This window comes from Acartia tonsa, chromosome 2, assembly GCF_053477335.1.
Source record: "Acartia tonsa isolate MP-2025a chromosome 2, ASM5347733v1, whole genome shotgun sequence".
NCBI lineage: Eukaryota > Metazoa > Arthropoda > Copepoda > Calanoida > Acartiidae > Acartia > Acartia tonsa.
Window position 1 is genome coordinate 60,134,625 of NC_137261.1, and position 14,427 is coordinate 60,149,051.

The 14,427-nt window shown below is 33.3% G+C and overlaps 3 protein-coding genes across 4 annotated transcripts in view; 2 read left to right on the forward strand and 1 right to left on the reverse strand.

Moving 5' to 3' along the window:
• LOC145312263 (uncharacterized) lies at positions 1–865 on the forward strand. Its single transcript, XM_080151497.1, has one exon. The coding sequence runs from the start codon at positions 60–62 to the stop codon at positions 786–788; it is 729 nt and encodes a 242-aa protein (XP_080007623.1). The 5' UTR covers positions 1–59; the 3' UTR covers positions 789–865.
• A 5,042-nt stretch (positions 866–5,907) lies between these two features.
• On the reverse strand, positions 5,908–6,775 carry LOC145312261 (uncharacterized). The gene has a single exon (XM_080151495.1). The coding sequence runs from the start codon at positions 6,716–6,718 to the stop codon at positions 5,984–5,986; it is 735 nt and encodes a 244-aa protein (XP_080007621.1). The 5' UTR covers positions 6,719–6,775; the 3' UTR covers positions 5,908–5,983.
• Positions 6,776–10,693: 3,918 nt separating this feature from the next.
• LOC145312264 (uncharacterized) overlaps positions 10,694–14,427 on the forward strand; it is a 43,060-nt gene continuing 39,326 nt past the window's right edge. Inside the window, exons 1-4 of one of the 2 annotated variants that reach the window (XM_080151499.1) lie at positions 10,694–10,780; positions 12,216–12,363; positions 12,950–13,041; positions 13,477–13,522. In XM_080151499.1, the coding sequence (XP_080007625.1) occupies positions 10,750–10,780; positions 12,216–12,363; positions 12,950–13,041; positions 13,477–13,522 (317 nt within the window). In that variant the 5' untranslated portion in view covers positions 10,694–10,749. The remainder of the gene's footprint in view (positions 10,781–12,215; positions 12,364–12,949; positions 13,042–13,476; positions 13,523–14,427) is intronic. The other variant, XM_080151500.1, reaches the window with a different exon arrangement.

Below are 14,427 nucleotides of genomic sequence, written 5' to 3' on the forward strand. Positions count from 1 at the left end.
AAATATAAAAAATAATCAGAAAATTTATCCAGCAACATTCGCATTAGAGAAGCAGAAGCATGAAGACCTTTGTTGTTTTACTCAGCATTGCCCTCACTGGCTCCCTAGCCAAGGATCTGTATAATAAGAGCACCAGACCTGTCCTTGGAGGACTCCGCAGCAAGGCTACCAACCAGTACACAGATCTGTATGATTACACCCACCAGGGAGGCACTAGAGTGCGCCTGTCTGACTACACCCCCAGCCTCTACAATCTCAACTTTGACAACCGTGTCAGTTCTCTGTGTATCACCGGGATCTGGTTGATCTACGCGGATGAGAACTACAACATGAACAATGTTGGCAGCAGCAACTATTGGGTCTTTGGTGACAACTACTGTACCGACGTGCCGGTTCAGTTTGACAATCAGGCCTCCAGCGCCAGGTACACCGGAGCTCCTGACAACTGGAAGGCCGACACACTGAACCTGTATCTGAACGAGTATTTTATCGGCGGTGAGGAGTATACCTACACCGACATTACCAACCTGAGGTACAATGATCAGACCAAGTCGGTTATTGTGACTGGATGCTCCCCGTGGACCCTGTATGAGAGCAGCAACTACTACGGCAGGTGTATGTGTGTCTACCCCAGCAGTACTCAGTCCTGTGATCCGGGATTCTACACCACAGAAAACAGCCTGGGCAGCCTGGCCAGGACTATCAGCAGCGCTAGAAGGGGATGCTACTGTAACCAGAAGGTTTTCCCTGTCAACTATCTTTCCAAGGAACAAGAAGGATTCTTTTAAATTTGTAAATTATAACCAAAATATTGTATTAATGTTATCTCTAATTTAATTCTAAAACAAATAAATCTCTAATCTGTCTACATCATTTTGTTCATTTTTAATTTTTTATTTACGTTTTTATAAGATAAGAGTAAAAGTGTATACTTTTTAACGCTATTAGAAAAACCTAAATGATGTCACAAATAAAAGGACAAAAAGATATCAAAGACAATAAACATGTTAACATCCATAAGTAGCAAAAATCCTGTAGCATCCAATAATACAAAACAGTCCCCTATAAAAATAAAATTAACTTCTTATGTACTGACATATTTAGATATTAAGTAATTGGACTCTTTTAATGGATATAGGATATACGTGGATATATTGACGTTGTTAAATTTGTCGTCAATTTAGCTTGCTCATGTATTGGTCAGGTCCCTCATCCAGTTGGAGGGTAGGTGATGGATAAGGGGGTTATTGTTATTTTAGGCAGCTGCGAGTATCACTTTATAAGAGAATATGAAAATCTGGTGCAACATCCAAGTTATAATAAATCCATTGCTCCTTCTGTAGAGATAAATTTAGATATTAAGTAATTATTTTAGAGCTTCGTTTTTATGGATTTTGTCATCCTTGTTTAAATTATAGAATGTTAATATTTCAATAAAAACTAAAATAAATATTTTGAGTATGTAAGGTATGCCAATAACCACCATTTTCCCCCAGGGATCTAAAGGGATAAGACAACGACCGATAAATTGTTGTACTTCCCATGTTGTACACAAAATTACCCATTATGTATAAAAACAATTAGTGGTTCAAACGTTTGGACACTCAACTTAATGAACCAGCTAAAAATTCAATGAAAGTCCACAAAGTTGTTAAGCTAACTAAACTAAGGAAACGTTATAATAAAACCTTGGGGACTAGTGTAATAAACAGTTAAATGTCCCCTCCCTCCCTAATTTCTCCCTGTTCTTTAAAAATTCTTGATAAGAGTTATAAGTCGGATAAAATACTTATCAAACAGATAATCCCCCCACTATCCCATATTATTCAATTATATTATAATACAGGGTGTCCTAGAGAGTTAAATGTCATACTTTAATGCTGGATTCATAGCTTATACCAACAACGAAATTAATTCAGAAAAAAAGCTACGAAACTTAAACGTAATTTCAGCTGTCGTTGGGGGTCAACACATCGTAGAACTGACCATCTCTACAACTGTCCCCCAAATAAAATTTTTGTTTTATTTCGCTTGTTGGTTATACCTTATTAATCTTACAAAGATAATATCTGGAAATACTCCTGTCAAATTAGAAACAATTGTGCCTGCGGAATAAGTTTTTAATCGATTATGTATAATGGAAGTAAAATATACGTGGATTTTATGACAGGTTAAAATTTTATCAAATTGCTATTTCTCAAGCCATTTATTGGTCAGTTCGTTCCTCTAAAATGCGGGGAGGGAATGGGGGATCATTATTTTTGCCCGCTACAAGTTTCATTTTATAAGATTATATATTAATCTGGTGTTAGATCCAAATAATAATAAATCCATTGAGGCATATCATAATCAAAGCATTATAAGTTTAAGTGTTAATCTTTTTGATATGATTTATAATCTCAAGACTTTAATTTAACTCCTGTTTGAAAAAAATGCGTGAGTTATACTACATGCTTACTTTTTAGAAAATTTCCTTTTGGGATTTGATTTTCTTTTCAAATAACCACGGGGACCTTTAGGGGGGGGGGGTCAACATTGCTTAGCAAGCCAATGATTGTGAGTTAAAAAATATTTAATAATTGCAATTCTTTTCTTAGTCTAAATTATTGTGAAATTTATGTAATCATATTAAGTTTTAAAACTTTTTAGACACCCTGTAAAAAAAACCATAATCCCCTGAATTGAACAGTACTCAAAGATATTTTACCAATATCTCAATCATAAAAACCAAAGATTAAAAAAGATATGATTCTTTATTCATACATAGACAAGGATGATAACATCCATAAAAGCGAAGCCTTGAAACTGTAAGACAAACGAACATTACCTCTTGTAGAATATCAGAACTACATCAGAATATCACAACAATTCAGATGTAGCAGGGATAAAGGAATAGGACATTCATTCCTTTGGTTGTATTAGATAAATGAATTTATTATTACTTGAATTTTGCATTAGATTTTTCATGTACTCTATAAAGACATACTCGCAGCTGGCTATAACAAAGAAACCCCCAATCCATCCACTTTACCCTATTCCCTCCCCTCCTACTTGATTATCGAACTGGCCAATAAATTATGTCCATGTTAGCAAACTAAATTGACGACAACTTTTCTTCTGCCATAATATCCACATATGTATATTCTACGTCCATTTAAAAATTTTATACGTTTAATAAATTGAACGGTTGTTTTAGCTGAGGCCTTGACACTGTTTTATTGTTATCTTCATGAGCACAGTTATTCTAGAAAATATGTCAACAATAAATGTATAAGAATAGATGTATAACTCAAACAACTACCTGGTCTAAGAGGTAGAAACCTTTTTCTTCTGCTAGGAAATAACTTTCTGCTCTTTTGTAGCGCCTTGGATATGTTTAAATTTTCGATGCAATTAACTGATATTTAAAGACCCAATTGAATGTCGGCACAGGGTCCCCACCCCATGGGTAGAGATACATAAAGCTCGTGCCTCCTCTATTCTTTTACTTTAATATATCAGCAAAATAAATAATTTGAATGCAAGACATGGAGAAAAATTATGGATGAGATAAGGTTATTCTAAATAAATTTACTTATATCTTTTTAGTAGCGAAGCTACTTTATAATTCACTTTCGCTGTTTATACGTCAGTCAGTCGGTCCGTAACGCTGTAGGGGAAATTTATTTCCCTGGGTGCTATTCAAAATATACAGCTGAAAGTTTTTTTCTGAATATTTAGTCTGTAATAGGGTTGGGCCGGATACTTTTTTAGCCGGATATCGAATACCGGATATCCGGCTGATTTATAATGCAAATGTTCTGGCAAATGTTCGATATCCGGCAATTTACCGGATATCCGGCAATTTACCGGATATCCGGCCGGATAACCGGATATCCGGCGTCAAAAATCAGCCGGATATCATGTAACCGGATAGTTTTAATATCCGGTATCCGGCCGGATATTGAAAATGGCTGGATATCCGGCCGGATAACCGGCCAGACCGGATATCCGGCCCAACCCTAGTCTGTAACATATTTTGCAATTCAGTTTTTGTCTTTTCTGATTATTATACAATTGTCATCCCTGTTTTTTTAATTCCTTAATAAAAAAAAGGAATTGATTTTAAATTCATCTAAATCCCATAATAAAACATAAGGTTTCTAAATTTAGAAATTAAGTTGAATTTAAAGTTTTCAAATAAAATAAATAAGATAAGAAATGAACATAAATTGATCGATTATTAAATTGCGTCAATAAAAAAGGAACTGAAACAGGGCTCGGCAGCCGTGCGTAAGCCGCGAGTTAGCCTCAGGGAAATCGTCATATTTTAACTTCAAAATTCAGCTGGATGTCTCAACCTCTTCCTAAATAGAAAATAATTTTTTCGAGTGCAACAATTTTGTCACACTATCGGGTTTCGATTTGAGGCTAATGCGCGGGTGCCGAGCCCTGGGGTGAAATACAATTGTGTCCCCTCTACTTTGTAGAGGTAAAATTTTCCCATTATAATTCAAACTTCAAAAGAATTTATATTATCATTGCTCGTTTATTAAAAGAATCTTTCCAAAAAATGGCCTAAACTTCATTTGTAATAACTTTGCCACTGCACTGTAAAAGGAGTTATGCTAAACCAAGTATAATATCCTAATACTAAAGTAACAGGATGTCTGTTTGTCTGTGTGTTTGTACCGAAGGATCTCGATAACCGATGAACAGATCGGGTTCTCCTTAACAGGGTAGCTTCTCATAGGTCTCATTTTGGTGGAGAGTACCACCACCCTCCCAAGAGAAATCACAAAAAAAAAATATTTTTTACGCAGGGACTTGAACGCAACATAGAAAAGTATCGTAGAGACTTGAACGCAACATAGATAGGTAATGTATTATTTTTTAACCAAACTTTTAAAGTTCTACTAGAGGCCTCTAGGTCGTAGCCGCTAGTAGAAAATAAAACAATGAATCAAGAATGATAAAATCTAAAATTCGTGCCTAATTTTGTAATCATATTTTTGCCAAAAATAAACATAAAAGTATATAAGTATTTTAATAATGGATATATTATTACTTGGATCTTTCACCAGATTTTCATGTTCTCTAATAAAGTAAAACTCACAGCGGGATAAAATAACGATGCCCCTCATCCAACCCCTTTACCCCCATCATCTCCCCTGTTACTGGATGAACGAGTTGACCAATAAACGAGATCCATGTTTGCAATCATAATTTGAATGTACTTAAAATTAGTTTTAAAATGTCAAGAAACCTACGTCATCAAACGAAAACGAAATAGAATTTTTTTTGTATAATTTATATTTACTTACCTTATCTTTTCAAAAACGTAATGTTTTGATTTAAATTTGAGGGACAGTTTAAAAAATATCAAATATTCATTTTCATTTTTCTAATGTTTTTTTTTGAACTTAGGGAGAGAGGGGACTTTGGGCTGATTATTACACAAGTCCCCAAATTTTTCTAATAACGAATTTCTTATTGTTAGCTAAACAACTTTGGGACTTTTATTGAATTTCAATTGGATAGTTCATTAAGCTGAGTGTCCAAACGTTTTAACCACTAATTGTAATCTTTATAAGGGGTCATTTTAAGTTTCATCGTTGGGGATGTACATCAATTTATCGTCCATTGTCCTAACTCTTTAGATCCCTTGTGAACTGCAATGCATAAAATAATATATAAAATAATAAATATTTATTATCTCAGGAATTGTCTAAATTGTTGAATTAGCGGCTCAAACAGAACTGCCATCAATTTATCGCCTATTGTCTTATCCCTTTAATTATCTGTGTTAGTTAATGAATCTCGATACAATAACCATAACCACTTAAAGTAAATGCCATTTAAATGCTACTTATGATAATCATATTTAGAGGCTTTTTTATCTTGCTATCTATCCATCAAATAATTTCATTTACAAGATTTTTACGTTTATTTTAACTTTAATATATAAAACAATAAATAATTATTCATAAATTAATATAATTTCTTACAATTCAAAGTTTTGTTGAGATTTTTCTCCATAATTATCGGGGAATGCCTTGTTACTGCAGTAACATCCTCTCCTTGCACTGCTGACCTGTCCTGCCAGGAATCCAAGAGATGACGGGGTGGTGTAGAAGCCTGGGAAACATTTGCTGGTATCGCTAGGGTACACACACATACAGGTGCCGCCATAATTTCTGTTGGAGTACAAGGTCCAGGCGCTGCAGCCAGTAACAATTATAGACTGAGCCCTGTCGTCATAGTTCACCTGGGGAAGATCAACGTAGGTATACTCCTCGCCTCCAGCAAAGTAAGGGTTCAGGTACATATTCAGAGTATCCGCCTTCCATTCATCCGGGGCTCCGGTGTATCTTAAGCTGGAGGCCATATCATTGAAACCTGCAGGGACATCAGTGCAGTAGTTATCACCGTACACCCAGTAGTTGGAGGCCTTCAGGTTGTTCACGTTGTAGTTCGAGTCCGCGTACATCAACCAGATGCCTGTGACACACACGGAGGTGATCCTGTTGTCCATGTTATAGTCGGCAAGGTTGGGGATATAGTCGATGGCTCTGACACTGTCACCTCCCTGGTTCGAGTAGTTGTACCCATCCATGAATTGATTGACTTTTGGTGCGGCTGACCGCTCGAACTTTGCAGCTCTTGATGAAGAGACACTGAAGGGCACCCTTGAGTAGGAAACAGCAATGAGACAGCTTAGTGTAATCAACAACTTCATAGTGATTGTTTGATTAGTCTTTCTGTAGTGATTGATTATGACTGTGAGTTTTTGCAAGTTCTCAAAGAGTTTTATTCAATTCTTATCTTTTATGTTCATTGGAAAAACTTGAATAGTAAATAAAATTATTAATGTTTTTTTTATGATTTATGAGAAATTTTACTTTTATTTCCATAGAAATAGTATTGCATTTAACAAGAATTTTGAAGTAATTTTTACATTGTAAATTTATTTCATTCATTATTTGTAAATTGTTGCTGAATCTTAAGGATAATTATTTATCACATCGTATTGTAGACAGCTTTCCGCGGTTATTAAATGAAAAAATATAGTATTACAACCAGCTCCGAAGATCCAGGCTAATAAAACTGGTATTATTTTCATTTTAATATTTGTGGAAAATTGTTTGTTATACGATATTGCATCAGATTTTTTTAGTATGGATTAGAACCGTTTCCAATTCAGCGGATAGTAATCGGTTTCGAAGCTATACTGTAAAATTTTTCATTCCTTATTTGACTTAGAATATTTGGAATTAATTGGTTAAAACCAAAGAAAAAATCAGCCGTCTATCTATATTAGCAGTCGAGTATATCACATATCTTTATTTTTAGAGTAGCGTCACAAAAATAGGCTTATATGGGTGAAAATTAAGTTTAACTAAAATTACACCTTATTTGATATTTCAAATGTTTGGTTTTTCTGAAACTTTTAACCTTAATAGATTGTAGCCCGATGTTTATATTTAAGTAGTAAAGATTTTCTACACTTCAAGCGTTTTACCTGTCTGTTTTCACTTTGTATGAATCTAGTAAGAATGAATAGAACACGTGGGGTTTGTGACAGAGGATATTGTTTCTTATATTTAGGTTGCTAGTTCCCAGTTCTTGGTCAATACGTTTCTCCATGGTCAGTAAAGGGAAACATTTTATCAGGGTATTCGAGAATCTCTTACAATGCCACGTAATTTATATCCTATACGGTGCTTTCTCTTACAAGCAAGCATAGAAACTCCACCCCCCCCCCCCCCTTTTATAAGTAAGTATGGGTAGTTTTTAAAATTATATCTAGCCCCTGTAGGAGGGCCTATAACTGAGTTCTAACCCTGCGGTGCTACCTTATATCCATTGTAACTTTACCTGACAAGTCCAAAAGTAAAAATCAAACACACAAAAAAAACTACCTCCTAACCAACTTTCATCGTTATTTTCGAAATATTTCAAAATAAGGAGGGGATGGGGGTTATTTGATCACATAGAGGGAAATTTTTTTAATTAATCTTCAGTTATTTTAAGCGTTTTAGATGTGTTTACTAACCGTATTATCTTTTTTTAAAACTTTTAAAAACAATTAAATCTACTTTCATGGATATTTAAATTCTTGCGTTGAAGAAGATATCTGGGATAAGACAATGAAAGATAAGTCCCAATGATTATACACAAAATTGTCCCCTTAGTAGATACCAATTAGTGGTTAAAACATAGGACACTTTACTTTATAAACCAACCAAACAGAATAAATAAAAGTCCCCAAAATTATTGAGCCAACGAATATGAAACGTAATTATAAAACTTTGGGGACTACTGTAATAAACAAATAAATGTATCCTCCCTCCCTTGGAAGATATGTGTACTTTTCTTTTATGTGTTGATTTCTTTAGATTCTTTGAACCATCACAATACCTCACCTCAGACAAATATATTCAAATCTTCATAATGTCATATCAGCAGAGACACAGGGAGGGAACAATGGACGATAAAGTATCATAACTTAATAATTACTATTTGGTATACCCCTAGCATCTAGGGGCTCTGTATTCGAAGATTGAAAAATAGCCTAAAACCATCCCAAAATTTTAATCTTAGAATGAAATAGCCTAAAACCACTCTGGGACCTGCATTGGAATAAAAAAAATCTTACTACTTCATAATATAGCTTATAAATAAAGGGGGAAATGTGAGTTGTAGATTATTTCAACAATTATTATTTCCATCATCCGATAAAAATCTTTCTTTAATCTAAATCCGGTTTTAATACTATAATTTCACATTAAAAGATTTATTTTTAATTCCACTTTGCAACTAATCCTATCCTAAAATATAAAGTAGTAAGGTGTTTTTGTCTGATGCTAAAGAACCCGCAAATTTATGTTCTGAAATACTTTATAAATGTCTTGTGACGGGTTTAGCTATTTTCCTAACCTCCCTAGCTTTTCCCTATAGGCTAGGGGCGAAATAACTTGTAAACATTTATTCGGTATTTTTATTGTGCGTTTTAATGTATTGAAAAAAAATAACACTTGTTTCAGTAATACAAAATTGGAATTAAGTCTAGTTGTTCATATATACCTCTCTATTAAATGGATATAGGAAATATGTGGATATATTGACAGGGGAAAATTTGTCGTCAATTTAGCTTTCTAATATGGACATTATTTATTGGTCAGGTTGTTAATCTAATAGAAGAGAAGGGATGTAGAAAAGGGAGTGGGTGTGGAAATCATTATTTTAGCCATCTGCGAGTATTACTTTATCAGAGAATATGAAAATCTGGTGCAATATCCAAGTGAGAATATATCGATTGACCATCTATTATAATAGGAAGGGGAAAATAAACCAAAATAGATAATAACTATCAATAGGAGAATTCACTTATACAAATAACTAAAATATTATATTTTCCATTGCAATATTCCTGCATTCACGTTGTTGTGATATACTTTGTTTTTACGTCACAATAGGATAATTTTTAGTTTACACCCAAATCTTCAAAATGTTTTCGTAAAAACGAAATTTAGTTTTAACAGCTTATACATTGAAAATGGCTAATTGTATCTATACAGTATACTAGTGGCTACGCCCCTAGAGGCCTCTAGGAACCCTATTTTTAATTTTAGTTTTAAAAGAAGAAAAAAAATTCTAGGGGCGATTTCTCTTGCGACGGTTGTGGTATCCTCCCCATAAATAGTTATAAACCTTCCCAGGACCTATGAGAAGCTACATTGTAAAGTAAAGCCATATGTACAGACAGATAGACAGAGAGATATTCTGTTACTTTTCTATATTTTTATAAAAATCTGTTACATATGATGTAAACATGTATGTTGGTATTTACGTTTTCTTAACAGAAGATCTACTTTACAATGATAACACACTTTTTAAGTGTACTTGCAATACTACACCTAACCAATATTGGTAAAATTATAAAATTTACCTTAATTTTTCCAAAATCTTAACTTATTCATTTAAATTTCATTACGTCCATTTAAAACTTTTCAACCTTTTAAACAACAACTTTTTAAGTTATATTATTTTAATATTTATCTTATTGTTGAAATTCTGATTCCTATTACAACAAGATACAATTTCATAAGCAAAGCATATCTATAATCAAGTCCTAAAAATTCAAGTATGTCCTAAACAGTATCCTGTAAGCCGTTTTGCAACAAATTTACGCATAATTTTGTTAAGAATTATACATTTAAATTTTGTTTTTAGTTCTGACGCTCTAAAAGTGTTTAGGTTCGTTTGTCCTTTACTTTTACAGATGTTTTCATCCTTGTTTCTTTATATTATTATCATATTTTAGCTATCTTTTGGGGAATAGAATTAGCAGGTTTGTCAGATCACCCAACTTTTCTTGACATTTTGATGTACCTAATTTGAAATTTCTAATACTTTACTACGCGACATATCAGTCAGTACTCAGTTACATAGTTACCCTCTATCTACACACATATACAAATCAGGGAGGCAGGAGACAATGAGCTGGTTTATTTCACTAGTCCCCAAAGTATTTTAATAACGTTTTCTCATTTGTTAGCTCATTAACTTTTGGGACTTTTATTTAATTTTAATTTGTTTTTAAGTTAGGTGTTCAAACGTTTCACAACCACTTATTGTAATCTAATGTAGGGGTAATTTTGTGTATCATTATTGGGAATATACATCAATTTATCGGCCATTGTCTTATCCCTTTAGATCCCTGAATATAACTTGTTATTAAGTGTGTTGTTATAGTTCAAAACAAGAATGAAACTTATAACTTGGTGGTTTACGGTTTCAGGAAAATTTACACATAATAAATCGAAATATTTAATGTTTTTGTCAAAATATGTCTGATATTGGATTGGATTTATTGCATCAGATTTTCTAAATCTAATAAAGTGATACTCACAGCTGGCTAAAATAACGACCCCCCTCCCATACTTTATCTTACTTGATAAATGAACTGACCAATACATGAGGTCCATATTAACAACCTAAATTGACTACAACTTTTCCCACGTATATTCTATATCAATTAGGAAGGCAACTGATCCATAAAAAATCTCCACCCCTTACCTCAATTCATTCATGCAGTTGCTAGAATATACTAAAGTAATTGAATGTGTGTCTATCTGCTACTTAAGATCTCAAAACCGCTTTGAGTAGGATTTTTTGCTTTTCAGTGAAAGTTTATGTCTATTTTTAGGAAGAAAATACGGTTTAAATAACGATTAAAAATGGTACCTAATTTTAAAAAGTTATGCTCAACCTCCTCTCATTACGCATCAAAATCATATTTTAATCAAAATGATTACCAAGAAAATTTCTTGAGCAAAAATAAGTAGAAGGATTTTTCCAAAATTAATTAAGCTTTGTCCAGTTTATTAGAAGAAAAATTAGAAAAATACTTTTGTTTTAGTTTTAATTTGTCAATATAAAGAAACAATAAAGTAAAAGCGGATTAAATTAATTTAGGGAGGGAGGGGACATTGGGCTGTATATTACACTAGTCCCCAAAGTTTTATAATAAAGTTTACTTATTCGTTGACTCAACAACTGTGGGGACTTTAATTGTTTTTAAGTTGTTGGTTCAATAAGTCCAAATGTATCAGCCACTAATTGTAATCTACAGAAGGGATAATTTTGTATTTAATCATTGGATATATACGTCAATTTATCGACCATTGTCTTATCACTTTAAATCCTTGAAATTAAACAATCTACCACAATTTACAAAAGTGAAAATTTATTTTCTCTTTTTAAATAGCGGCGGCATTTAGGGGCTCTGCCATTAAAGTGGTAGAGAAGAACAGAAAAACAGCCTAAAACCATCCTAAGGCTTAAATATAAAATTTAATAGCCTAAAACCATCACATGACCTATGTGAAGCTTCCCTAAAATAGAGAACACAATTATTTCAATCTTATGCTACAGACAAAAAAAAACCTTACTACTTTATATAAAAGGATAGCGTTGCTTCTCTCTAACTCACTTCATTAGTCTTTTCGTCCTTATTAGAAATCTGATTTTATGTTGGATATTTTAGTAGCGAAGCTTCTTTGTAATTAACTTATATGTTTGTATTTCCGACGCTATTGTCTGATATTCAAAGACTAAATTGAAAGTCTACACAGGGTCTCAACCCCGTAGGGAGAGTTACATATAGCTCTATTCTGTCACTTTAGTGTTTTTACCATCCTAGTAATTTTATGTGTAAATTCAAATATTTGCAGTGTGGCTGACGACTGTATACTGTTTGGAGTACGACAGTTATGGCAGATACTTTTATGACAGGTCAAATGTCGATATGACGGTAAACGATAACAAATCTTACAAAAGTAGCGAAACTGATAGCTACGGAAAATACTTCTATGACAGGTTAGATTGTGACGATTTGGGAATTAGTGCATGCATGGATTTATTATTAATTGGATCTTACACCAGATTATAATGTACTATGATAAAGTGAAACAAATATATCCCCATCCACACCCCTTACCCCACCTATTCTCCTATTCTACTGGATGAACGAACTGACCATTAAATGGTGTCCATGTTCGCAAGTTAAATTGACAATTTTTCCACGTATATTCTGCATTCATTAATGCATGAATCTTTTCTAAGGTAAGGACAAAAACTATAACTTTTAATTCTTCAAGATGTCGATTTGTCCAAGGGGGAAATGTAATTTTCTCGGCTGCTAAATAAGATAGACAGCTATCATTGCAAATGTATGATTAAATAAAAATAAATACAGGGAGACAATAGGCTGTTTGTTATAATAACGGTTTCATATTCGTTGGCTTCACAACTTTTGGGACTTTTATTGAATTTTCATTTGTTGGTTTTAGCCACTAATTGTAATCTATAGAAAGGTAATTTGGTGAATTATAATTGGAAATGTGCATCAATTTATCGGCCATTGTCTTATCCCTTTAGATCCATGAAAAAAATATATATTTAGGTATGGAAATCGTGAGTACACGTCCTGTTTTGACTATACCGCCAGAACTGTGGATGCCTGCAGAATCAGAACCTACACCAATGATCCCTATGACAGGAAATAGAAATATGATGATAGATTATCGCATCGTATTATAGACAGCTTTCTTTCCGCGAATATTACAATGGAATTTTTATATGATTAAAACCAGATTTGTTAGCCTCGAGAGGCCGAAGGCTTAGGCTAACAAATATTGTATTAATTTCAAAGCTATAGTTTCTTTTGTCAGTCTGTCCTACCGTCAGTGTGTTTGCTATAAGTATAGGCAAACTGTGAATTTCTCAGCTGCTATTTAAGAGAGGCTGGTCATTTTTAGGTGAAGACTTCTCTTACCTCAAAGTAAACAATCACTTTCTATAATTTACTTTTTCCGTCTGTCAATCCATTATCAATTTTGTTCTTCTCTACTTATGGATGTTGTCATCCTTGTTTATATATTATGTCTACTGTTAAAAATACAAAAGTATCATATTTATTAATTCTATGCTACAGATCTTATTCTTCTTATACTAACAACTACCGTACAATCGACAGGTAAGAAAATTTTTTCCAGTATTGCTTCGAAACCGATTAATATCCGTTGGATTAGAACCGGTTCCCAGACATATTGAAAATCATGTATAGCATCGTATTATAGACAATTTTTTAAGAAAATCAAATACAAATTATAGACATCAACCCCTAGGGGTTATCTAAACTGGTTTAATCTTATAATTTATTTATTTTTATATCCACGGAAATTGTCTATAATACAATGTGATATATAACTATTTTAGCAACTTATTATGTTGCTTGTGTATTTGGTGTTAAAAAGACATAAACAACCTGATTGTATATTTAACTCACTTTAAATATGTTCCTGGATTTACATAGATTTGGATGAATCCAAAATAAATATTTCTAAAAAATTCATATTTGTGTCATTTGAAAAGTCAGATAATTTTGTAACTGTACTTTATACAGATGCTAGCGGATTCGCCCCTAGCCTCTAGGGGCTTGGGCCCCAAGAGGTTTGATAAAACCAAATTTTCGTATTTTAGGTTTAATATAAGAATGTAAAAAATATTTTCTTTGGGGGGGAGGGGAGGGGTAGTCCACCCCACTATTTTAATTTTAGTTTTAAAAAGAAAAAAGAAATTTTTTTTTTTGGGGGGGGGGTATTTTTCATTTTTTGGGGGGGTTCGGGGTGTCCCACCCCCCAAGAAAATAGTTATAAACCTTCCCGGGACCTATGAGAAGCTACCCTGTAAAGGAGAACCCGATCGGGTCAGCGGTTAGCGAGATCCTTCGGTACAAACAAACAGACAGACATCGTTCTACTTTGTATTATGGCTACAGGGATCTAATGGAATAAAACAATGGCCGATAAATTGATGTACATCCAATGATAACACAAAATTACCCCTTACGTAGATTTCAATTAGTGGTTGAAACGTTTG

What these genes read in the sequence shown, in the direction of transcription:
- LOC145312263 (XM_080151497.1), top strand. Translation starts at nt 60, where the DNA reads ATGAAGACCTTTGTTGTTTTACTCAGCATTGCCCTCACTGGCTCCCTA.
- LOC145312261 (XM_080151495.1), bottom strand. Translation starts at nt 6,718, where the DNA reads ATGAAGTTGTTGATTACACTAAGCTGTCTCATTGCTGTTTCCTACTCA.